At 40.2% G+C, this 27,031-nt stretch overlaps 1 protein-coding gene across 1 annotated transcript; it reads right to left on the bottom strand.

Moving 5' to 3' along the window:
• Nucleotides 1-1,983: 1,983 nt before the first annotated feature.
• LOC116661890 (cancer/testis antigen family 45 member A10-like) lies at nucleotides 1,984-15,128 on the bottom strand. Its single transcript, XM_032474718.1, has 6 exons — nucleotides 15,118-15,128; nucleotides 10,899-11,112; nucleotides 4,820-5,000; nucleotides 3,411-3,536; nucleotides 2,906-2,999; nucleotides 1,984-2,520 (listed from the first exon to the last, which is right to left on the bottom strand). The coding sequence occupies exons 1-6, from the start codon at nucleotides 15,126-15,128 to the stop codon at nucleotides 2,421-2,423; spliced, it is 726 nt and encodes a 241-aa protein (XP_032330609.1). The 3' UTR covers nucleotides 1,984-2,420.
• Nucleotides 15,129-27,031: the final 11,903 nt, after the last annotated feature.

Raw genomic sequence — 27,031 nt, 5'->3', positions numbered from 1 at the left:
TCTCTGACTTGTAAAATGAGGGCTGTCATGAAATAGGCCTTAGGAAAGGCCAAGGAGAAGCCACTAGAATCACCTACCTAGAAATATAGTAAACCAAAAACAACATTTCATTCAGGAGGAGCGGGAGAGATTGTGGCGCCATCAAGAATCTGCAAGATGCAGGGTGGTGATTTTATGACATCTCTTTCAACTTACCTATTTGTCCAAACAGAATCAGACAGATCTGGGAGAGTCACAGTTGATTATAATAATCCTAACCACAAGATTATTTGAATTTCAGCTGCTGTTCTACGTGTGGTTTTGCTGTTTTACCAATCAAAGCATCCCCATTCCACCTGGTGTGCAGTATTGATTGGGCAAGTGCTTTTTCCCTACCAGTTAGTATCAGCTGGGAAGGTCAGCAATAAATCATCACATCTTACTTCAGGTGCTGATCATAACATAGAACTCACGGTCATGCGATGCCCACTGACAAGTGACATGGAAACCTGCTTGCTTGAGGGACCCAGAACAAGAGAAAATTCTCTGATTCGGTACCGATGGCCTTGTTGCGGGGGGGGGGGGGTTCCTGTGTCTAGTTTTGACTGGAAAAAAAGAACATCGTGCTTAGTTTTCAGTTATTACTTCACAATATGCAGGCACCACCTGTGTATTAGAGTTCTAATTGCTGCACACCAATTTACATAAATTTAGCAGCTTCAAACAGTACAAATGTATTATCAAACAGTTCTGGAGGTCAGAAGTCCAGGCAGGTTTGATTGGTTTCTCTCCAGAAGGTCTCACAAAGTTGAAGTCAAGGTGTTGCTTATGCTGGGTCACTGACTGGAGACTCAGAGACAGAAACTGTTTCCAAGCTCTTTCAGGTTATTGGCAGGTCTAGGTTCTTAAGGCTATAGGACTGAGGTCCCATTTGCTTGCTGTCTCAGCTGAGCCCAGTCTGAGCTCCCAGGACCACCCTTATGCCTCCTTAGGTGCACCCCTCCACTTCCCAAGCAGTAATGCTACATCACGGTCATGGAGGCAGGGATGCAGATAATGCAGGGGCCATAAACATGAACTTCCACTCACCAAGACTGATCTTGCTACACAAACAGCTGACTGTTCAATGTGCTAGCAGCCCAGACCAACACCGAGCACCTGATATGGCACCGTAACCCCGAGTGGTCAGTTGGCAGCTTGACTATTTTGGTCTGCTTCAAAAATAATCAGGGAGAGGGCAGCTCTTGGTTTGCACTGGAATAGACACTTATTCTGGATATGGCTTTTCCTTCTCACCCACAGTACACTTTAAAAAACCAATATTTATGGACTTAGAAAGTGCCTCACCAACATCATGATCCACACAGCATTGCTTATAAGCAGGGAACTTATTTCTCAGAGCTCATGCTCATGGATTTCACTGGTCTTATCATGTCCTCATTTTACAAGTCACCCTGAAGTGGCTGGTTCAACTGAACTGTGAAATCTTCTGAAACCTCAGTTACAGTCCTACCCTGGTGGCAGTGCCTTGTGGGGTGGGGGCAACATAACCTAGGAAGTAGCAATGTTCTTTCTTAGGGTCCGATATGTGAAACTATTTCTACAGTAGCCACAGCGCTTGTCTTCAGCAATGAAATGGTGACAACGTGAAGACCTCCCCTCAATATTACTCCTAGGTACTGAGTAGCAAAATCGTATTCCCCATCCCCACAATTTTTGGATAGGCTAGACTACCAGTCCTCATTGCCAGTGGAGAAATGTTTTCAACATGGGACCAAACAATGACTCCACTGAAATGCAAGTTGAAACTGCCAGCTGACTACCCTGGATGCTCATCCCTCTCAGTCAAAATGGGGTTCCTCTATGGTATGGAGTGATGGAACCTACCTTCAAAGGAAACTGGGTTGCAACTACACAGGGCCCAAGGAGGAATATGTGTGGAACACCTAGGGCTCTTCTTAGTACTCTCATGTCTTGTGATTAGAGTTAACAAGAAACAACAACTCAATTCAGAGAGGACAGCTGATGGTCCAGGCCCTTCGGTAAATTAAGGTTGGAGTCATGCCTCAGGTCAAGCACCAAAACCAGCCAAGCTGCTGCCTCGGGGGAGGACTAAGAAATAGACAGCAAAAGGATGCAGAAATAAATACCAGCTAGACATGGTGACATGCTGAAGAAACCAGAACTGTAATAGTATTTACCTGATGACTTAATAACATCTCCCACCTCAGCTGGAAAGACAAACAACAAATTAAATGCTTAGGGCAAATGCCCAGTTTTACTAACAGAAATGTATAACGTTAAAGTTCTAATGCTTTTACTTAGCCTCTGGAGACAATTTTGTTAAGTAGCACATGCTAACAGGCTTTAGCAACACTCCATTCCATTCTAGAAGACAGCAATCTGGTCATTATTTCTTATTGATCATGGTGATAACAGGATTATATCTTTGGGGTGCAATCACCTTTGTTGAGAAAACGCTCAGAATCTTTTTGTTCTAGTAGCTTTTCAAGGTGCTTAATTAAGTCTGCTCTTTTAAATCTGAAAATAAAGAGACAAGTCATTAACCGAAAGACATGCAAAGAAACCATCATGCAGGAGCACTGCAGGGAATAGAAAGAGGAGCTTCATTTTAGAAAAGAATTAAAAAATGGGTGCTGATGGCAAGAGGCAATCCAGTAAATACAAAGAGTGTCAACCGAGGTTGAAGGCCCAATCAAACTCTGGCGTGAAGAGAAGTCCCCTTGAGCTTCAAGGAATGAGACAGGCAGCTAATATCAGCCTAAGTAACTGTGAAGATGGCACTAACTCTCATGAAGGACCACAGTCTGAGAAACATAAGGCAGGGCCTGTACCCACCCCTCTACCCCAGCACTGCACTGGGCCCAACTCCTTAAAAACATCGGAGCGTTCCTTTTACACCCACCTTGCTGCTTCCTTGATGGCAAATTCAACATATTGTGTCCTCACTTCTAGAGATCCTTGGGCTCCATCAAGCAGTGTGAAGACTCTTTCATATTCTGAAGATATTTTTAAACATAAACCTTTAGCATTTCTCAAATATGAAGAGGAACTAGAACTCAGTCTTGGTGGATCCACTAACTCAGCTTTCATTCTTCAAAGGCTAGAATGTTACACAGTATACGCCCAATCAAGTCACCTCAGAACATCTACTAATGAAACTCTTGTAGACGATAACCAGATTAAGAGAGGAAAAGGAGGGGAAAGAGAGAAAAAGGAAAAGAAAAAAAAGAAGGAAAAAGCGTCATAGTGTCACATTTTAGTCAAACTAAAGAGGAACCATCCTCAGTTATGTGAAAGCTTGCTTCTGGCAACGAATGAGCCTTAAGAGGTAGGTTGAATCTATTCTAAATCATAGAATGAGAGAGTCTTCCAATGGTTTAATTGATGGAAGTTGTTATTCTGCTTACTTCGTCCAAACTGTCGAATTTCCTTCATTAACTGATGTTTTATATCAGCATTCATTTCCACTGGACGTAATGGCAGTTTTTTTGGCATCATTCCCAGCACAGACGTTGCCATGACTTTTGGGTCATCTGCAGAGAGATAGCTCGTAATGATTACTCCTACAAGGGCATTACTGCCAGCTTTTGAATCACTCCATCCTTGCCAAGGCTGCTTAAGTCACTGGACAGAGAATCCAATTGGTCAGGTGGAATACCATCTCCTGCCATATTCATAAGCTCTGGTGGAGCAGATTTTCATAAGAAGGACTCACATGGGGTGTGACCAATTTCCTTCCTCTCCTCATGGATATTGTGAATGACAGGGCCTTCTGGGAACCTACTCTAGAGATTGAGCTGCAATTAGGTATCTTACATCAAGCCTACATGGACATCCTCAGTTTCTAAAGCCGTTTATTTCATAGTAGGAGGATATGCCAGAGAGAACCCTCAGAATTGAAAATTTCTCAGGGGGAGTCAGAGAATAGGTGGAAAATGGGCAAACGAAATACTTAACAATTTGAATTCGTATTGAGAAAGAAGCAGGCAGGCATGGGACAGAGAGGAGGGGAGGGAGCCCCAGAGGACCACGTGGTCGGGGAGGGCCTTCTGATTCTCAGGGGGTGTCCTGTGGGCAGAGCCTGGAGGAGGAGAGAGAGCCAGCCTGTGCACACGCAGAGCAAGAGCTCCGGGCCGCGGCAAGGGCAAGCGCCGGGCCCCGGGGAGGGGACTGGCCAGCGACCAGAGAGTAAAGGACAGAGGCAGAGAGAGCAGGGAGGAGACGACAGGACACGTGTTAGGAGAGGACGGCGGGGCCAGGTCTCGCAGAGCTTGGAGACCAGCGTCGGGAGTTCAGATTGTGTTCTGAGTGCCCAGGAAAGGTGATGATGTGTTTTCCAGATGAACGTGGCATGATCTGATTTCTGTGTCAGCATGATCACTCCAGCTGCAGGGTTAGACAGTGAGGGTCAGACCCCTGGCCAGAATGGGAATCAGACAGATCAGATAAGAAGCTATTATCGTATCTGGGTGAAAGATCATGTCAGAGTGGACTGGAGGGATAGAGAAAAATGGTGAGATTCAGGAATTTTTACAGTAGTACTTACAGGGGAAATGGCAAGGAAAAGCAGAAAAAAAGAATGAAAGGGGGGTTACCGATATGAGAAGAAAGCCAGCAGATCGCGGAGTATGGGAATCCAAGAAAGTTTCCATGAAGGAGGGAGTGAACAACTGTGTCAAACATGGCTGAGACATCAATGGCAACCTCAACCAAAACTGGTGTCCTTGATGAGAACAACTCCCGCAAAGTGGAGGAGGCAGAATCCAGACCCTGCTGGGTAAGGTCATGAAGAGGAGGTGAGAATAGTCATTCTTACTATCTTCCACGGACATGGATAGGGCCCCGGAATGGGATTCTCCCTCTTCGTCCTGTTTCATTGGCAGCAGGCCCATGCTCGGCTTTTCCTCAGATAAAGAGGGACTCTCGGGTTCTCCACAAAGTTCCATTTGGTTTTCAGGCCCTACAGCAAACTCCTCTGCTTCGTCACTCATCACTTCCTGAGAAACATCAATGAACACGTTCCATTCACAGCAAAACTCCATCAATCACAAAATTGCAAATATTTTCTGTATGTCTATACAACCAAGAATTTGAATCGCTAATTTGAGTTTTAACCACGGTCCAAAATTTACCATACTTCAACAAATACTCTCTTCAGGAAAAGCAACTTAATTTTAATCCGTCTATTTTATTATTTTTAAAAAAGAAGTTAACACGCAAGATGTCGTCCAAAGCCAAACATGGTGTAACCATGAGTAACCAGGATTCTTGGGGAACGGGCAACACTCAGCAACAAAAAAGTGGATTACTTCTTTGAAGGATGAGAAGCCAATTTGTGTCAACTCTTTTTTTTGTTTTTAAATATCTTGGGTTTTTTTTAATTGAGTTTTCTGGGTTTTTTTTTTTTTTTTTTGTATTTTCGGGGGGGTGGTGGAAGTTATTAGGTTTATTTATTTAATTTTTTTTTCTGTAATAGAGGTATTGGGGATTGAGCCCAGGGCCTCATGCATGCTAAGCATGGGCTCTACCACTTGAGCTATACCCTTCCCCCCACCCCCAACATTTGTGTCAACTCTTGTTAGGAGAAATAATTCCTTTCCTTGGTCCTCATTTTAAAAGGCCAACATAAACCTGAGAATCTCACAGGGACAGCTGAAGAAAGGACAACTATCGGCCTTTATCCTAACATCTCTCCTGAACTGAGACCCAGTAATCCTAAACCAAAGAGTACTCAAATACAGTAGTATATAAAAGGGATATACATCCTGTCTTGATGAGATACACTGCAGGAAGGCAAGATTGGTTTAAAATTTTAAACTCAATGGTTTAACATTCAGAAATCAATGTAATGCATCACTTAACAACAACGACAACAAACCAAGGGAAAACCTTATGATCACTTTTATAGATGGGTTACATTTCAACAATTAGTCATGAAGAAAACTATCAGCGATTTGGAATAGACAGCAACTTCCTTAATCTGATAAAGTGTATCTACCAAAAAAAAAAAAAATCTATAGCAAACATCATACTTAACACTGAAATAGCAAACATTTTCCCCTGCGTTCGGACAAAACGGTGTCCACTAGCCATTCAGCCATGTACTGATGGTTCTGAAAGTGCAGCAGCACCAGGAAATTATAATCGTTGTAAAGTCTAGCCTGGAAAGGCAAACGTAAAACCGTCATTATTCACAGACGGCGTTACATAGAATATGCAAAAGAAGAAAAAATCATTAGCGTTAATAAGTGAACTTAATCAAGTTATTAGTTATAATAAAAACCGCTTTGTGGCCATCATCATTACCACTTTTCTTTTTCTGCATAACAGCAACAAGTAATTAGAATGCAAAAACGTAAATGCCATTGAAAATAGTATCAAAAACGTCAAATATCTAAATCTAATGAAACAGTGCTAGAGCACAACCCGAAAACTGTAAAACATCACTGAGAGAAATTAAAGACCTCAGTAAACGGGGAGAAATACTTTCTGCATGGATTGAAAGATTTGTTATTGAGTCATTATTGTCACTTCTCCCCCAAATGATCTCTACTAATCCCATTTAAAATCCCACTATGTTACATTGTTTGTGAAAATTGACAAGCTGGTGGTAAAAACAAACAAACAAACAAAAACAACAACAAAAAAAAGTGCATGGAAATTAAAGGGCTTAGGATAGACAAGACGGTCTTTAAGGAAAAGAACAAAGCTGGAGGACATATACTACCAAATTTGAAGATTTACTCCAAAAGCATTCTAAATAAAACAGTGTGGTAATGGAGCAAGGATGGGCAAATACACCAATGGAAGAGGACAGAGAATCTAGAAACAAATCTGGAAATAGGGAAACAGCTGGATTTATGACACAAGGTCCCCTGCAAACCACTGTGGAGAAGATAGTGGTTTTAATAAGTCCACTTGATATGTACACAGGAAAAAAATAAACCTTGCTTCTTACCTCACCCCATTCCACAAAAATTTATTAGAGATGAATGGGAGATCTGTTAGAAAACTTAGGATATTACCCTCATGGCTTTAAGATAGGCAAAGTTGTTTTTTTGTTTGTTTGTTTGTTTGTTTTTTGAGGGTAAAAAAGCACTAACCAAAAAATCACAGATTGTCTAATTAGACCTAATTACATTTGAAACTTCTGTTTATCAAAAAGACACTATTAAGAGGGTGAAAAAGCAAAACAGGTATGTAGAAGATACTCAGAACGTTATAGGTATGTAAATTGTATCAACATTTATATATTTAATTATTCATATACTCATATATATCTATATATGATTAATATACATGATGTGTATAAATACTTGTGCATACTTATCTATGTATACACGTATCTCCAAAAATCAGTGGACTCCAGAATATATGCAGAACTATAAGCCAGTTTTAAAATTCCAGTATAACTGAATCACTATGCTGTACACCAGAAACTAACACAACATCAAAAAGCAACTATACTTCAATAAAAGTTACACACATCCTAGTAAAATAAGAGCAAGAGACCTGAAAAGGCACTTCATGTAAGACATACTCAAATGGCCAATTCATATCTTCATTAATCAGCAGAGAAATGCAAGTTTAGTCATAACGAGAGGTCCCTGCACACCCGCCAGAGCGGCTGAAACGACAGGCTGCCTGTACAGCAAGTGTGTGTATGTGGTACAACTGGAACACTCACCCACTGCAGGTTGAACCCAGATCTCCACCCAGAAGCTCAAGGACGTAGCTGAAAAGTTGGCTAGAAATCTCTCAAGGCTGAGATAAAGAAATCAAGAAAACACACACACACAAACTGAGCAATCTGGTTTGAGCTGAAGCTACGCAATTCTTGGAGCTATAGGAAGCATGAACTAATGGGGCGTTTCTTTAAGGTGTTGCTGTTTCAACAGCTCAGCCTTGACTTCTCTCTGCAAAGAGTGTAAACTGCCCTTGTTTGTGTCACGAGGGGCACAGTTTCAGTATGACCCTGTGCAGGGGAGGAGGCACGTTCCCCCAAAAGGTAACAACAGACCAAAACAACAGACATCAACCTTGCTAGGGAAGAAAAAGCACATCCCCATGTATTGGTTGGCTATGGCTACTTCTCCTTTACTGAACTACTGAACTGCTTCTTCTTTAAATGCTCCTGACTTTCTCAACTACTATGTTCCTCTCATATTTAGTTATATCTTTTTATAGATTGAGAACATATACCCCCTATCTTTAATATTCATTGTAAATCCTTCCCCCAGCTTGCTGCAAGCTACTTGGTATTCTTCTTAAAAATTAGTTTTTGCTTGTGTCAGCCAGGGCCTGTTTAAGACAGTTGGAATGAAATAAACCTAACACAGGAAGTAAGGAAAGAAGTTAAAAGTAAGGCAAGACAACACACCTTTCCCTATGAATGTTAAAATTAAATGATAGTTAGGAGTTATTATGGTCAAGATGACAAGAAAACGTGCCTTCATACACACTTCTAAAATTGCTGCAATTTTTCTGGAGATGACTAGTTCATGATTTCTTCCCATGCGATACTATTTCTACTAATAGAAATGAATTTCATAAATGCTTATATATAAATATTATATTATATATAAGGATTTATAAAATTGAAAATCACAAATAAATTGAATGCTTAACAACACAGAAGTGAATAAATATCATTATATAGCTATATGATTAAATACTTTGCAACCATTTAAACACAAGATTTAGAATAACATCAACTAGAGAAAAGGCTTCTGACATAAGTTACCAAAAAAGGTAACAACTTCTAAGATAAGTAGTATGATTTCAATTAGGGGTAAGAAGCATATTTTTGCGTGTAAAAAAACTGCTGAATGCCCAGCAGTTTCAGTCCTGGGTATATATCTTAAGAAAAAGCAAAAACACTAATTTGAAAAGATACATGCACTCCAATGTTAAGAGCAGCATTATTTACAAGTGCCAAGATACGGAAGCAACCTCGGTTCATCAACAGATGAATGGATAAATGAGGTGTGTGTGTGTGTGTGTGTGTGTGTGTGTGTGTGTGTGTGTGTGTGTGTGTGATGGAATACTACTCAGTCACAAAGAAGGAAATCTTGCCACTTGCAGCAACATGGATGGACCTGGAGGGTATTATGCTAAGTGAAATAGCTCAGACAAAGACAAATACTGTGTGATATCACTTATATGTGCAATGTAAAAACTACAACAAACTAGTAAATTGAGAAGAAAAAAAAACAGATTCATTGATGACGAGAACAAACTAGTGGTTACCAGTGGGGAGGGGGAAGGGGGAGGAGCAATATAGGGGTAGGGGGTTAAGTGGTACAGACTATTATGTATAAAATAAGCTACAACGATATATTGTATGACACAAGAAACATAGCCAATATTCTATAACAACTGTAAATGGAGTATAATCTTTAAAAACCATGAGTCACTATATTGTATACCTGTAACATACATAATATTGTACGTCAACTATATGCAAATCTTTTTAAAAGCAGAGATAAAAACCAAACTGCTAAAAGGAAAGATAACAATAGGTGGAATGTTTTATGGTTTTCCATTTGTAATTACGAAATTTTATTTTTTTCACAGTACAGAAAAGTTTTATTTTAAAAATCAGAATAAAATTATGTAACTAAAAGAAAAAGAAAAAACTCAGAGAAGTCTAAGATAAAAAAACCTCACTACCCCGAGGCTGAGGCAGAGCATCCAAGAAACAGCACCCCCTCCCCTGCCAGCAATATGCCTTAGAACTCCCAACTAAGACACCCCCTAAAGGCTGGGACGGACAACACCAAGAAGAATCCACCCCCTAAGGTGGACACAGAGCCCAAAGAAGCGTCCTCAGCCATGGCTTAGATAGAGGACCCAAGAACCAGGAGCCACCCCTACATAAGCAGGCTAAAGTGCCCAAGAAAACGTCCCCATCTCGGACTAAGAAAGAGCACTCAAGACAGAATCTCTGTCCTGGGCAGGGACCAATTTCCCAAGGAACAGTATCAGCTGCCCCAGATCACAGAGGGAGCCTCAACAAAGAGCTCAAACCTCCAGTGCTGAGAAAGCACCCAGAGGAAAGTTCTCTCCCCTGACAGCTGAGCCAGACCATCCCAAGTTCCACCTCGCCTCACAGCATCCGAGGAACAGCACCCCCTCGGGGGCGACAGCACCAATTCTAAGTCCTCTGAGGACAGAGACAGCGCTGCCACTAAGAGTCCCCACTCACGACGAGTGCATCACCAGAAAAGCTGCCCCATCAGAATGGAGACAGAGGGTCCAAGGACAAGTGCCCCCCGCCCCATGCTGAGCTGGGCGCCCGGGAGAGGCTCTCACAGCTGAGGGAGAGCCCCCAAGGGAGAGGGACCTGCAGCCCTGGGGTAACGCACCCAGGAAATGTCCCCTCCCAGGGCTCCGATGGACGCCAAGAAGCACCCCTCACCCTCAAGCCTGCGATGCGCCCCCGCCCCCGCCCCCACCCCCCCGAGGAAGTGACCCGTCACCGGTGGGGGAAGAATCACACAGGAAAACCCTCCCAGACCTGAGCTGGAGCACCAAGGGCAGTCTGTCCCCAACACGGCTGAGGTAAGGCAGCCGAGGAACGGCCACCCCGGGGCTGGGACCAGCCCCCAAGGCAGCGTCTCCTCAGAGCTGAGGGGTCCCTCAGGACGGGCTCCACCCTGGGTGGAGAACACCCGGGGACAGACCCCTTCCAGGGCAGCGAGGCAGCCCGGGGAAGAGATCCACGCTCCAAGGGTCAACCCTGACCCTGATGGAGGAGCCTGGAAGAAACTCACGAAATGGTGGTAAACACATGCTGCTCCACACGTGGATCCTTCTAGAATGTGCCCTGGGCAGCTGCTGGAAATATGCCTTCTAGGGAGCCTGGGAGTGAACTATACGGCGAAGTGTCTCACCACAAGCTGATGTTTCACTGCCCGAGAAGGCTCCAAGGAAGCCGCTGGCCACAGCTGCCGCCGGCACCCACCCTGCGCCACCGGGCACTGGAGACGCTGCAGCCTAGACAGGCTTCCGCCTCTGGAGCCTCTGGGCCAGCCCCCCAGAGCCCGGAGCCCGCTTCCCCCAGCACTGCCTCTGGCGCCCTCTACAGGCTGACTCCTGTGCCCACTTCTGCAAGAAGAAAAAAAAATTAAAGGGACCAGAACAATTCTCACAGATCAGGCCAAAAGGGTGACTTTGAAGCTGAGAGCTAAAAAATCCGAAACTGGCTCACTATATTGACAGCCAAAGAGGGAATTTATAGCATCAAAAGTGCAACAGATACTCATGTGGAGAAAGTAAAAGCATTTGTTAAGACAGGTGTCTACCAGAAACCTACAGTGCACATTATTCCCACGGGAGAAACATTAGACGTATTCCATGTAAAATCGCAGCAAGACAAGATTGCCACTGTCACCCCTTCTCTTCAACACTGCACCACAGGATTCCTGCCTTGTACCCTGAGGTAGTGAATAGGGCTGTTCACACACAGTGAGCTCTCAGACTGTTGAAATATGGACAAGCCGTGAGAATAGTGCATTTCAAGGAGTTGCCAAGCGTGTTAAATGTGACAATTGTCTGGGCATAGAGATCGCTGGAGAGCTTCAGTCAGTTCTGTCCCCACCACTGGCTGACAGGCTGCTGGTGTTCCCAGCTACTCCAGATGTGAGGTCATGGGTTTCGAGGCTACCATGGAGCTGAGGCTGGGGGAAGGGGGGGATAGTGAAAGTTACATCCTCCCAGAACTCACTGGTCCTATTGTGGTCTGGCCACTGTTTTTGAATAAATGCTCTTCACGTTGTTGCAAAACTTTTGATAACTTACAGAGTTTGCAAAATTTTTTTTGTCACAATATGTGCCCGTGTCCTCATTGTTCTTCTGCAAGAGGGGATTTTCACAGGCCCTGACTTCAATCCAGAAGTGCCTCTTCATATATGCTCTGTTTTAAACTGAGTGTACATCCAATGAATCAGACTGTGTAAATCGTGCATACTGTTTCTCTTTTTGTTCTGGAAACTGATATAGGCATTTCCTGCGTACTGTGAAGGCAGCCTGTCATCCAGGCCTCATGTGTTGCTTCTCTAGCCAACTGGATATAGTGAAATCCAGTGACGATGTGGGTGCAGACTCAGAAGGTGTATGTGTTTTTTATTTCGTGCAACAAATAACCCCAAATTTAGTGGCTTAAAAGTTACCCCAAATTCAGTGGCTTAAAGCAACACCCATCTCTTATTTCACAGTTCTATAGCTCAGAATCTGGATGGCTTTGACTCAGTTCTATGCTTCAGGTCTTCAGAAGTCAAAATCAAGATTTTAGCCAAGTTGTGTTCTTACACAAGCAGATGGAAAGATTGGTTCTCGGACTGGAAGAATTAGTATTATTGAAACGACCATACTAGTCAAGGCAATCTACAGATTCAATGCAATCTCTGTCAAAATACCAATGGCATTTTTCACAGAGCTAGGACAAATAATTTTAAAATTTGTATGGAAATACAAAAGACCCCAAATAGCCAAACCAATCTTGAAAAAGAAGAACAGAGCTGGAGGAATCATGCTTCCTGACTTCAGGCTATACTACAAAGCTACAGTAATCAAAACGGCATGATACTGGCACAAAAACAGACACCGAGATCAATGCAACAGAATAGAAAGCCCAGAACTAAAGCCATGCACTTATGGTCAATTAATCTAGGACAAAGGAGGCAAGAATATACAATGGACAAAAGATGGTCTCTTCAATAAGTGGTGCTGGGAAAACTGGACAGCTACATGTAAATGAATGAAATGAGAACATTCTCTAGCATCATGTACAGAAATAAACTCAAAATGGTTTAAAGACCTAAAATGTAAGACTGGAAACCATAAAACTCATAGAGGAAAACATAGGCAGAACACTCTTTGACATAAGTTGTAGCAGTATATTTTTCTGGATCTGTCTCCTAAAGCAAAGGAAACAAAAGCAAAAATACACAAAGGGCCCTCTTTAAACTTAAAAGGTTTTGCACAACAAAGTAAACCACCGACAAAACGAGAAGACAACTTACTGAATGGCAGAAAATATTTGCAAATGATATGAGGCATTCATATCCAAAATATATAAACAGTTCATACAACTCAGATTCCAAAAAAAAAAAAAAATCCAATTAAAAACTGGGCAGAAGACCTGAGTGGACATTCTTCCAAAGACTACATGCAGATGACCAATAGGCACATGAAAAGAAGCTCAGCATCACTAATCATCAGGGAAATGCAAATCAAAACCACAATGAGATATCGCCTCACACCTGTCAGAATGGCTATCATCATAAAGAACACAAATAACAAGTGTTGTGAGGATGTGGAAAAAAGAGGACCCTGGTACACTGCTGGTGGGAATGTAAATTAACGCAGCCACTGTGGAAAACAGTATAGAGGCTTCTCAAAAAACTAAAACTACAACTACCATATGACCCAGCAACTCCACTCTTGGGTATATACCTGAAAAAAAAAAGTTATTAAAAAAAAATGCACCTCAACATTCATAGAATCATTATTTACGATTGCCAAGATATGGAAGCAACTTCTGTCCATCGACAGATGAATGGATAAAGGAGATGTGGTGTGTATATGCAAGGGATATATTGTATATACGCACATGTACCCAGCCATAAAAAAGAATGAAACAATGCCATTTGCAACAACATGGATGGACTTGAAGGGTATAATGCTAAGTGGAGTAAGTCAGACAGAGAAAGACAAATACTGTATGATATCACTTATATGTGGAATCAAAAAATACAACCAACTAGTGACTATTACAAAAAAGAAGCAGGCTCACAGTTATAAAGAACAAAGTAGTGTTTACCAGTGGGGAGAAGGAAGAGGGGAGGCGTAATATAGGGGTAGGGGAGTGGGAGTTACAAACTCTTGGGTATAGTATTGGGTGTACGATTGTACAACACAAGGAATATAGCCAATGGTCTATAGTAACTATAAGTGGATTATGACCTTTAAAACTTGTGAATCACTATATTGTACACCTGTAACTTATATATAGTAGTACATCAACTATACTTCAATTTGAATAAGTATAATCTGCAAAAAAAAAAAAAAAAAAAAAAAAGATTGTAGCCAAGTCGTGGGCTCGTCTGGAAGATCTAGGGTGGGATGCTCTTCCCAATTTATTCCGATTGTTTTGGTAATTGTATAGCACCTGTGTCCCTTATTATAGTTTCATACAGATTATTTTCCCTGCCCTAAAAGTGCTCTGTGCTCCCTCTATTCATCTCTCTTATGTTTCTCCAACTTCTAGCAGACATAGATCTTTTTATTGTCTCCATAGTCTTGCCTTTTCCAAAATAACATATGGTTGGAATCATGCAGTATATAGCCTTTTCATATTAGCTTCCTTTACTTAATAATATGCAATTAGGTTTCCTCCATACCTTTCCATGGATGGCCAGTCCATTTATTTTTTGCACTGGGTAATATTCCATTGTCTGGATGTAGCAGTTTATTTATCCATTCACCTACTGAAGAACATTGTGGTTACTTCTAATTCTTGGCAATTATGGATAAAGATGGTATAAACATCCATGTGGAGGTTTTTGTGTGAACATACGTTTTCAACTACTTTGGATAAATACCAGTGAGAGCAATTGCTGAATCGTATGGCAAGAGTATGTTTAGTTTTGTAAGAAACTGCCAAATTGTCTTCCAAAGTGGCTATACCATTTTGTTTTCACACAAGGGATAAGTGAGAGTTCCTGTGCTCAACATCCCCAACAGTATTTGGTGTTGTCGGAGTTCTGGGCTTTCGGCATTCTGCTAGAAGTGAAGTAGTATCTCAGGTGGAGTTTATATCTCGGTGGTAGAGCACATGCTTTATATGAATGAGGTCCTGGGTTCAATCCTCAGTACAGCCTGTAAAAATAAATAAATAAACCTAATTACCCCATCCCCCCCCCCCGAAAAAAAAACCCGAGAAGAACTTAAAAGTAAAAGGAAAAAACGTAAAATAAACAAAAATTTTTTATAAGTTCAGTACTATCTCAGTATTGTTTTAATGTGCATTTCCTTGATGATATGATGTGAAACATCTTGTCATATGCTTATTTGCTATCTGTATATCATCTTTGTTGAGATGTCTATTACCTTTGGCCCATTGTTTAGTCAGGTTGTTTTCTTATTTGAGGTTGAGTTCTAAGAGTTTCTTTGTATTTTGGAGAATAGTCCTTTATCACATGTCTCTTGCAAATATTTATTTCCAACCCATGGCTTGACTTCCCATTCTCTTGACATTGTCTTTTACAGAGCAGAAGTTTTTAAATTTAGTGAGGTCCAGCTTGCCAATTTTTCTTTCTTGCACTGTGCCGTTGGTGTTGTACCTAAAAATTCATTGTCATACCAAAGGTACTCTAGGTTTTCACCTGTGTAGTTTGAATTTTACATTTAGATCTATGATCCATTTTATGTTAATTTTTGTGAAGGGTGTAAAGTCTGTGTCTAATTCTTTCTTTTTTTTTTTTTTTTTTTTTTTGCATGTGGATGTCCACTTCCAGTACCATTTGTTGAAAAGACTATCTTTGTTCCATTGGAGTGCCTTTGCTCCTTTGTCAAAGATCAGTTGACTATTTTATGTGGGTCTATTTCTGAGTTCTCTATTTTGTTCCACTGATCTATCTATTCTTTTGTCAATACCACACTGTCTTGATTACTGTAGCTTTATAGTAAGTCTTGAAGTCAGGTTGTTCAGTCCTCCAACTTTGTTCTTTTCCTTCAACTGTGTTGGCTGTTCTAAATTTTTTGCTTTTCCACATAAACTTTATTTTTAATGTATTTTTAATTGAAGTATAGTCATGTTTACAATGTTGTGTCAATTTCTGGCATACAGCATAATGTTTCAGTCATACATCGTATAAATTTTAGAATCAGTTTATTGATATCCACAAGATAATTTGTTGGGATTTTGACTGGGATTGCACTGAATCTATAAATCAAGTTGTAAAGAACTGACAGCTGACAACCAAAAGCTGGAGTTTTTAACTCTCAAACTTATCCATGCTGAGCATCTAGCAATTTCTCAATTGTAATTCGGATTTTCCTATCCCAGTACAGGTTCTCATGATAGTTTTCAGTCATAAATCTCTGCTCCAGTAAGCCATGATTCCATTATTTGCATGTATCTCTCACCAGTATTGGGGTTTTGCCCTGTGTCCTCCCACTGTTATGGATTCAAGAATTGTTGATTTTTCAGTCTGTTCAGCCTTTTACTTGTTGGGATGGAACGGCAAATTCCAAGCTCTTTTTATGAGGAACTGGAAACCAGAAGTCAGTGATTAAAAAAAAAAATTACTACATCTCATAATTTTGTATGTCAGGAATCCAAGCAGGGCTGAGATTGGCAATCATTCTCCTCCATATGGTATCAAGTGGCATCAGATGGCAGCTGGGCTGCTCTGGAGCATTTTGTTGTTGCTGTTGTTGTAATTTACACATAAAATTTACCATTTAAAAATGTACAACTCAGTGGCATAATGTACATTCACAATGTTGTGTAACCATCACAGAACTATTTGGTTCTAAAACTTTTTCACTATCCTAAAAGGAAACTCCATCAGCAATCACTCCCCATCCAGCCCCCACCCTGCCCCCAGCCCCTCACAACCAGTCGTCTACTTTCTGTCTCTATGGATTTGCCAGTTCTTGGTACTTCTTATAAGTGGAATCGTACACTATGTGCCCTGTTTTGTCTGGCGTTTTCACTTAGCATAGTGCTTTCAGTGTTCATCCATGCTGGAGCATGTGTTAGTCCTCCATTCCAATTTCTCCGCACCCTCCACACTTGTTCTTTTTCTTTTTGATTATGATCATCCTAGGAGGTGTGAAGTGTTAGCATCGTGGTTTTGATTTACATGTCCCTAAGGACTAGTGATGTTGAGTATCTTTTCATGGGCTTGTTGGCCATTTGTATATGTTCTTTGGAGATATGTCTTTTCAAATTCTTTGACTATTTGTTCCTTAGATTGTCTTTTTGTTGTTCAGTTGAAAGAATTCTTTTTATATAATGGATATTGGACCCTTATCAGCTGTGTGCTTTGCAAATATTTCCCTGTATCTTATGAGCTCCCCTTTTACTCCTTTGATAGAGCCCTTTGATGCACTAGAGCTTTTAAATTTGACGAAGTCAAATTACCCACATTTTTCTTTTGTTGCTTGTGTGGTGTCTTATTTAAGAAACCATTGCCAAATCCAAGGTCATGAAGTATTACTCCAAAATTACCTTTTAAGAATTTTGTGGTTTTAACTTTTATAGTTAGATGTTAGTTCATTTTTAGTGAATTTTTGTATATGGTATCAGGTGAGGGTCCAACTTCTGTTACTGATTTCTAGTTTGACTCCATTATGGCAAAGAAGATCGTTTGTATGATTTCAATTTTATAAAATTTATTAAGACTTGTTTTGTGGCTTAATCTATGGTCAATCCTGGAGAATTCTCTATGCACACTTGAGAAAAATATGTACTCTGCCATGGTGGTGTGGTTTTTAAACCTGACTACTATCTCACTCCAAAATATTTTTAGCACCCCAAATGAAACCCCATAAATATTACCCATTCTGCCAACCCTGAATCTTGGCAATCACTAATCTGCTTTCTGTATTTGACTGTGATGGATATGACTATGACTTCCTGATTTGACGATAATGGATCTTTTATATATATGGGATCGTATCATGTTTAGCTTTCTGTGATGGCTTTTTCATTTAGCATGTTTTCAAGGTTCATTCAGTTGAAGCATGTATCAGTAGTTTATTCCTATTTTTTAACTGAGTTGTTTGTCTTTTTCTGGATTTATAAGAATTATTTCAATATACTGCATAGTAGACACCAATCTGATATATGCTTCGTAAATATTTTTTCCCATTAAATGTGCTATCTTTTCAATTTCTTGAAATGTCCTTTAATGAACAAATGTCTTTACTTTTGATGGTATCCATTTTATCTATTTTTTCTTTTGTCACCTGTGTTTTTGATCTCATATTTGAAATCATTGCCTAATTGAAAGTTATAAAGGTTTACATCTGTTTTTTCCTTGTAAAAATTTCATAGTTTAGCCCTTACATTTAGGTCTTTCATCCATTTTGAATTGATTTTTTGATATTGTATGAGCTAGATGTCCATATTCACTCTTTGCGTGTGGATGTCCAGTCGACCTAGCCCCACTCATTGAAAAGACTGTTCTTTTCACATTAAATGGTTATGGCACCCTTGTGAAAAATTGTTTGATCATAGGTGTATGGGCTTAATTCTGAATCTTCAATTCTATTCCATCGACCATTTGTCTAGCCTAAGTCCACTACTACACTGGTTTTATTACTGTAGATTTGTATTAAGTTTTTTTTAAACATTTTTTATTGATTTATAATCATTTTACAATGTTGTGCCAAATTCCAGTGTAGAGCACAATTTTTCAGTTATACATGAACATATATATATTCATTGTCACATTTTTTTCTCTGTGAGCTACCATAAGATCTTGTGTATATTTCCCTGTGTTATACAGTATGATCTTGTTTATCTATTCTACAATTTTGAAATCCCGTCTATCCCTTCCCACCCTCCGCCCCCTTGGCAACCACAAGTTTGTATTCTATGTCTATGAGTCTATCTATTTCTGTTTTGTATTTATGCTCTGTGTTTTTGTTTTTTAGATTCCACATATTAGTGATCTCATATGGTATTTTTCTTTCTCTTTCTGGCTTACTTCACTTAGAATGACATTCTCCAGCAGCATCCATGTTGCTGCAGATGGCATTATGTTGTCGGTTTTTATGGCTGAGTAGTATTCCATTGTATAAATATACCACTTCTTCTTTATCCAGTCATCCATTGATGGACATTTAGGCTGTTTCCATGTCTTGGCTATTGTAAATACTGCTGCTATGAACATTGGGGTGCAGGTGTCATCCTGAAGTAGGGTTCCTTCTGGATATAAGCCCAGGGGTGGGATTCCTGGGTCATATGGTAAGTCTATTCCTAGTCTTTTGAGGAATCTCCATACTGTTTTCCACAGTGGCTGGACCAAACTGCATTCCCACCAGCAGTGAGGGAGGGTTCCCTTTTCTCCACAGCCTCTCCAGCATTTGTCATTTGTGGATTTTTGAATGACGGCCATTCTGACTGGTGTGAGGTGATACCTCATTGTAGTTTTGATTTGCATTTCTCTGATAATTAGTGATATTGAGCATTTTTTCATGTGCTTTTTGATCATTTGTATGTCTTCCTTGGAGAATTGCTTTTTTAGGTCTTCTGCCCATTTTTGGATTGGGTTGTTTATTTTTTTCTTATTGAGTCGTATGAGCTGCTTATATATTCTGGAGATCAAGCCTTTGTCGGTTTCATTTGCAAAAAATTTTTTCCCATTCCGTAGGTTGTCTTTTTGTTTTACTCATGGTTTCCTTTGCTGTGCAGAAGCTTGTAAGTTTCATTAGGTCCCATTTGTTTATTCTTGCTTTTATTTCTTCTAGGAGAAAATTTTTGAGATGTTTGTCAGATAATGTTTTGCCTATATTTTCCTCTAGGAGGTTTATTGTTTCTTGTCTGTTTAAGTCTTTGATCCATTTTGAGTTGATTTTTGTGTGTGGTGTAAGGGAGTGTTCTAGCTTCATTGCTTTACATGCTGCTGTCCAGTTTTCCCAACACCATTTGCTGAAGAGACTGTCTTTATTCCATTGTATATTCTTGCCTCCTTTGTCGAAGATGAGTTGACCAAAAGTTTGTGGGTTCATTTCTGGGCTCTCTATTCTGTTCCACTGGTCTATATGTCTGTTTTTGTACCAATATCATGCTGTCTTGATGACTGTAGCTCTATAGTATTGTCTGAAGTCTGGGAGAGTTATTCCTCCAGCCTCTTTCTTTCTCTTCAGTAATGCTTTGGCATTACTCTAGGTCTTTGATGGTTCCATAAAAATTTTATTATGATTTGTTCTAGTTCTGTGAAATATGTCCTGGGTAATTTGATAGGGATTGCATTAAATCTGTAGATTGCCTTGGGCAGTGTGACCATTTTAACAATATTGATTCTTCCAATCCAAGAGCATGGGATATTTTTCCATTTTTTAAAGTCTTCTTTAATTTCCTCCATCAATGGTTTATAGTTTTCTGTGTATAATTCTTTCACCTCCTTGGTTAGATTTATTCCTAGGTATTTTATTACTTTGGGTGCTATTTTAAAGGGGATTGTTTCTTTACTTTCTTTTTCTGTTGATTCATCATTAGTGTAAAGAAATGCAACTGATTTTTGAACGTTAATCTTGTAAACTGCTACCTTGCTGAATTCTTCGATCAGCTTTAGTAGTTTTCGTGTGGACCTTTTAGGGTTTTCTATATATAGTAACATGTCGTCAGCATATAATGACACTTTTACCTCTTCTTTTCCAATTTGGATCCCTTTTATTTCTCTCTCTTGCTGGATTGCTGTGGCTAGGACTTCCAAGACTATGTTGAATAGGAGTGGTGATAGTGGGCATCCTTGTCCCAGATTTTAGTGGGAAGCTTTTGAGTTTTTCACCGTTGAGTACTATGCTGGCTGTAGGTTTGTCATATATAGCTTTTATTATGTTGACATATGTTCCCTCTATACCCACTTTGGTGAGAGTTTTTATCATAAATGGGTGTTGAATTTTATCAAGTGCTTTTTCTGCATCTATTGAGATGATCATGTGGTTTTTGTCCTTTCTCTTGTTGATGTGATGTATTACATTGATTGATTTGCGTATGTTGAACCACCCTTGCGTCCCTGGGATGAACCCCACTTGGACATGATGTATAATCTTTTTTTATGTGTTGTTGGATTCTATTTGCTAATATTTGGTGAGGATTTTGGCGTCTATGTTCATCAGTGATATTGGCCTATAATTCTCTTTTTTGGTAATGTCTTTGCCTGGTTTTGGTATCAGGGTGATGGTGGCTTCATAGAATGAGTTTGGGAGTATTCCCTCCTTTTCAGTCTTCTGGAAGAGTTTGAGAAGGGCTGGTACGAGTTCTTTGTATGTTTAGTAGAATTCCCCGGTGAAGCTGTCCGGTCCTGGACTTTTATTTGTAGGGAGGTTTTTTATTGCTATTTCACTTTCATTTCTAGTAATCGGTTTGTTCAAGTTGTCAGTTTCTTCTTGATTCAGTCTTGGGGGACAGTATGTTTCCAGAAACTTGTCCATCTCCTCTAGGTTATCCAGTTTGGTTCCATATAGTTTTTCATAATATTCTCGTATGATATTCTGTATTTCTATGTTATTTGCTGTAATTTCTCCATTCTCCTTTCTTATTTTGCTAATTTGTGCTCTCTCTTTTTTCTTCTTTGTGAGTTTGGACAGAGGTTTGTCGATTTTATTTACTTTTTCAAAAAACCAGCTTTTGGTTTGATTGATTTTTTCTATGGTCTTTTTAATCTGTATTTTATTTATTTCCTCCCTAATCTTTATAATTTCCTCCCTTCTGATGCCTTTTGGGGGTTTTTGTTCTTCTTTTTCTAGTTCATTCAGCTGGTGGGTTAAATTGTTTATTTGAGATTGTTCTTCTTTTTTGAGGAAGGCCTGTATCGCTATAAATTTCCCTCTTAGCACTGCCTTTGCTGTGTCCCATAAATTTTGTGTGGTTGTGCTTTCATTTTCATTTGTCTCAAGGTATTTTTTAATTTCAGCTTTGATTTCCTCATTGACCCATTGGTTTTTTAATGATATATTGTTTAATCTCCATGCTTTCCTTTTGTTCTCCTTTGTTTCTCTATTGTTGATTTCTAGTTTCATGGCATTGTGGTCAGTAAAGATGCTTGAGATAATTTCTATATTCTTAAAATTGCTGAGGTTTCTTTTGTGCCCAAGTACATGTTCAGTCCTGGAAAATGTTCCATGTGCACTTGAAAAGAATGTATATCCGATTTTTTGGGGGTGTAATGCTCTGAAAATATACACCAAATCTAATTTCTTTTGTATTATTTAATTTCTCTGTTGCCTTATTTATTTTCTGTCTGGAAGATCTGTCTAGTGATGTTAATGCGGTGTTAAAATCTCCAACTATGATTGTATTCCCATCAATATCCCCCTTTATCTCTGTTAGTAATTGTTTTATGGACCTAGGTACTCCTATGTTGGGTGCGTATATATTAATGAGTGTAATATCCTCATCTTGTATCACTCCTTTAATCATTATAAAATGTGCTTCTTTATCTTTCTTTATGGCCTTTGTTTTAAAGTCTATTTTGTCTGAAATCAGTACTGCAACACCTGCTTTTTTGGCTTTTCCAGTTGCATGGAATATCCTTTTCCATCCTTTCACTCTCAATCTATATATGTCCTTCTCCCCAAAGTGGGTCTCTTGTATGCAGCATATTGAAGGTTCTTGCTTTATTATCCAGTCTGCCACTCTATGTCTTTTGACTGGAGCATTTAGTCCATCAACATTTATAGTAATTAATGATAGATGTGTGTTTATTGCCATTTTGAACTTATCTTTGCAGTTGACTTGGTATTTCCTCCTTGTTCCTTTCTTCTTCCTTTTGTGGTTTGGTAATCTTCCTTTGTATTATCACAGATTTTATTTAGTTTTGTGACTCCCTTGTAAGTTTTTGGCTTGTGGTTACCCTTTTTTGTAAGTCTATTAGCCCATTACTATAACTGTTTTTATTAAACTGATAGTAACATGATCTCAAACCCATCCTACTGAGAACAAAAAATTTTAAAAAGAAAGAAAGAAAAAAAAATTCTCTATTTTCCTGCCTCCCTCTCCCACTCTCAACGATTTGTATGTCTTCTTTTATAATTTTGTATTTATTTTATTTGTAATTCATGAGTTATCAGCTTTCCAGTTGCGAGTTTCTCATTTCTGTAGCATCCTGCTGCTTTTCTATTTAGAGTAGACCTTTCAGTATTTCTTTTAGCGTGGGTTTAGTGTTGCTAAACTCTTGTAGCTTTTTCTTGTCTGTGAAATTCTTTATGTTTCCTTCTATCCTAAAGGATAGCCTTGCTGGATAAAGTATCCTAGGCTGCATCTTTTTTTCATTCAGGACTTTAAATATATCTTGCCACTCCCTTCTGGCCTGTAGTGTTTGTGTAGAGAAGTCAGCTGAGAGCCTTATAGGGGTTCCCTTGTAACTCACTCTTTGCATTTCTCTTGCTTCCTTTAGGATCATTTCTTTATCCTTGACTCTGGCCATCTTGATTATGATATGTCTTGGTGTGGGTCTATTTGGGTTCTTTCTGTTTGGGACCCTCTGAGCTTCCTGTACTTGAATATCTGATTCCTTCTTTAAGTTTGGGAAGTTTTCAGTCATGATTTCTTCAAAAACCTTTTCAATCCCCTTTGATCTTTCTTCCCCTTCTGGGACCCCTATTATGTGAAGATTGGCACGCTTTATATTATCCGATAGGTCCCTTATGTTGCTTTCATTTGTTTTTTATTTGTTTGTCTTGTAGCGGTTCTGATTGGGTGCTTTCTATTGTCCTGTCTTCTAGGTCACTAATTCGTTCCTCTGCATTATCTAGTCTGCTTTGCACAGCCTTTAGACCTGTTCTCATCTCAGCCAATGAGTTTATCATTTCTACTTGGCTCTTCTTTATAGCTTCAATTTCATTTTTGACATATTTTATATCTCTAAACACTATCTCTTTAAGTTCCTTCAGTACTTTGATAACTCCTTTTTTGAAATCTTTATCTAGTAGGCTATCAGTGTCTATTTCATTGATCGTTATTTCAGGGGATTTCTCTTGTACTTTTAACTGGGAGTGGTTCCTCTGCTTCTTCATCTTGCTCCTATGTCTCTGGCACTGTGGCTTATGGAGTATCAGTTATTTATTGTGGTCCTTAAAGGAGTTTATTTATTTATCTATCTAATACCATGTAGCAATAAAATTTAAAAAATAAAAAAGGAGAGAGAGAAAGAGAATTTTAAAAGAAGGGAGAAAAAAAGGTTTGAAAACAGTGTATAATCAATTATAGAAGCGCAATTTGAATCAGACTAGCTTTCGAGTTGAGACGTCTTTTTTTTAAACCCTTAAAAAAAAAAAAAGGAAAAAAGATCCAAAAACGATATTTAAAACCTATTTATAATCAATAACAGGAGATCAAGACCAAAAGAAATGAAAATGAAATCAGGTGGATTTAAAAAAAAATAATAATAATATAACTACTTTAAAAGAAAAATTTAAAGAGGAATTAAAACTAGAAGCATATACAATTGTTTAGAAAGTAGAAATTAAAAAGGTAATAGAAAATAGAACAGATAAAAAAAGATAAAATAAAGAGATAATATTAAGAGAAGGGAGGAAAAAAAGGCCTGAAAATAGTGTATAGTCAATTATAGAAGAGCAATTTGAATTAGAGTAGCATTCGAGATGACATATTGTTTAAAACCCTCCAAAAAAAAAAAAAAAAAGAAAAAAGATCAAAAATGACACCTGAAACCCATTTACAATCAACAACAGGAGATCAAACCCAAAAGAAGTGAAAATGCTATCAAGTGGATTCTCTTTAAAAAACAATATAACTTTAAGAGAAAAACCCGAAAGGAATCAAAACTAGAAGCACACACAATTGTCTAGAAAGAAAAATTCAAAAAGGGGACCAAAACTAGAAGCATACACAACCGTCCAGAAGGTAGAAATCAAAAAGGTAATAAAAAATAGAACAGATAAAAAAAAAAGATATGATAAAGAGAGAATTCCGAAGAAGGGGAGGGGAAAAAAGGCCTGAAAACAGCGTACAATGAACAACTGAAGAGTAAGTTGAAGCAGAACAGCAGTCGGGTTGAGATGTCTCCCAAAAAGCTCCAAAATAGGAGAAAAGAAGAAAAAAACACATTTGAAACCTGTGTACAATCAACAACAGGCGATCAAAACTGAGAGAGAATAATGACACAACGTGGATATTTCAAAATAACAATACCATTTAAAAAAATTCAAAAGGGACCAAAACTGGGAGGATATACAACTGTTTAAAAAGCAAAAATCAAGAAAGTAACAGAAAATACAACAGGCAAAAACAGATAAAAAAAAAAAAGGTGGGGGGAGCAGGGGCTGTTCTCCTGGAGACTGTGTGCTCTTAATGAGAAGTCTTTCTGTCTTCGCCCAGTTTCGCTAGCTCGGCATGTCGTTTCCCGAGGCCCACCGTTGGAGCCCTCGTCTCTGCTGCTCCCAGTGCCTGTCGGCAAGCAGATCGCGCCCCCTCTCAGCACAGCATTCCTGCCAGACAGGCGGGGGGCCACCCGCCATCTCCAGGCGCCGGTCTCTCTGCAGCTCCGCACCGCCACGCGCTCCGCCCCAGGTCTGCGCTCCGCAAGCGGCCCCGGGAAGACCGCGAATCAGCCCCGCCCCCTGCTCCGTGTCCAAACTCAGCTCCTTGTTTGTTCTGGCGGCGTGAACTTCGCGAGGCACCAAGGCGGAAGGATCCTATCTGACTCGGGCTGCAAACAAGTCACTGTCTGGCCTCCGAGGCTGCCGAGCCCCCAGGCGCGGACTCAGGTTTCGCCCCCGCCCCCACCTGGGTACTCAGCGCCTGAGGATATGGCGGCTGTGCTTGAGCCCCGCCTCTCCTCACCGAAAACCTTCCCTGGGTTTTCAGAGATGGGGGTATGCACCCTCCCCACCCCAGCCCCCGCCCCAGCACATCAGCTGTGCTGTTTCATGGAGGGCCCAGGTTGTTCTGCCCTGTGCACCCATTCATCTACGTTGTGCAGCACCCTGCAGTCCCCCAGGGCTGCCTCAGCGCAGCCATCCCCATCCTCCGCCCGGCTCAGGGAGCCTGTCCCAGCCCCCAGCTCCCAGCGGGTCTCGGGCTGGGTGTCGCAGGGACCCTCTGTGCCCATTCAACCCAGTTCTATCAGTCAAGGGCTGCTGCGTACAGATCCGAGCCTCAGAGGCTCCCCCTCCGTCCCGCTGGCCTCTCCATTGGAGAGGGGGAGACCCAGCCAACGAACGCCAGTCCTCCTTTGCCGCTCCCTCCCCCGGGACCAGTCCCGCGCTGCTTTGCCTTTTCATCTTCCTTTTTTTTTTTTTTTTTTTTTTTTTTTCCTTTCTCCTACCAGATTTTTGGTGTCTTTGTCTTTTGAAGAGGACAATGTTCTGTCAGAGTTCTGCAGGTGCTCTGGTTGGCTGAGTGGGTCCATAGATGTGAGTCTTGGTGTATCTGTGGGAGAGGGTGAGCTACGTGCGTCCTACTACTCTGCCATCTTGGCCTCCTCCTCGGTGTGGGTTTTTTATAGGTGTCTATAAAACAGTGTTATTCAAGTCCTCTTTTTCCCTATTCATCTTCTGACTAGTTGTAGCCATTATTGTGCTCAACCTAAAGATTAGCTAGAGGTGAAATCTTATGGTCTTTTCTGATTGAGTTCTGCCCTGGGCACACATGGTTTTCTAGATCCCCTGGTATACAAGGGAACATTTCAAAGCCCTCATTCTCCAAAATATTCACTCCCCAGTTTCTTTCCAGAATTTTGGCATGTCTGTTGTTTGCCATAGGCATCAGCAGCTTGCTCAATTGCCTTTCAATGTCTTTGAGGAACATCCTTCATGTAGCTGCTTCTCCACCCTAAGAGAGTTTGGAGTTCAGCAAAAGAAAAGCAATCAGCCCCCTTGGTCAGTCCTTCAGGGAGGCCTCTAGACAGGTTTAAACAGACAAACACAATCCTTGGGAATAAGGTCTACTCTCCTCCCTCCAGAGCCAGGAACTCACACTTGAAATGCAGGCGGACATCCTCAAGGCCACTGCTACACTGAGGGGTGGGGGGAAGCGGGGCAGGGGCAAGAATAAGTTAAAATGCCACAAAATTCTATCACATTTCAATGGCTTTTCTCCTGATTCAACATTCGCTTGGCTGATGTAAACTTTTGACTGTCTTCCAGCGTTCCAATAAATTTGACCCCAATCATTTTTCCCCTGTGTTTTCAGTGTTTCTGGAGAGGGGTTAACCCCCAGAGTACCCTACTCCACCACTCTCACCAATATCACTCAGTTCTGTGAGTACCATCTTGAAGTTTAAATCCTCATATTAATATTTTGATTTAACAGTGTGCACTT

Source organism: Camelus ferus, chromosome X (genome assembly GCF_009834535.1).
Source record: "Camelus ferus isolate YT-003-E chromosome X, BCGSAC_Cfer_1.0, whole genome shotgun sequence".
NCBI classification, from domain to species: domain Eukaryota; kingdom Metazoa; phylum Chordata; class Mammalia; order Artiodactyla; family Camelidae; genus Camelus; species Camelus ferus.
This window is presented reverse-complemented; position numbering and strand designations above follow the sequence as displayed.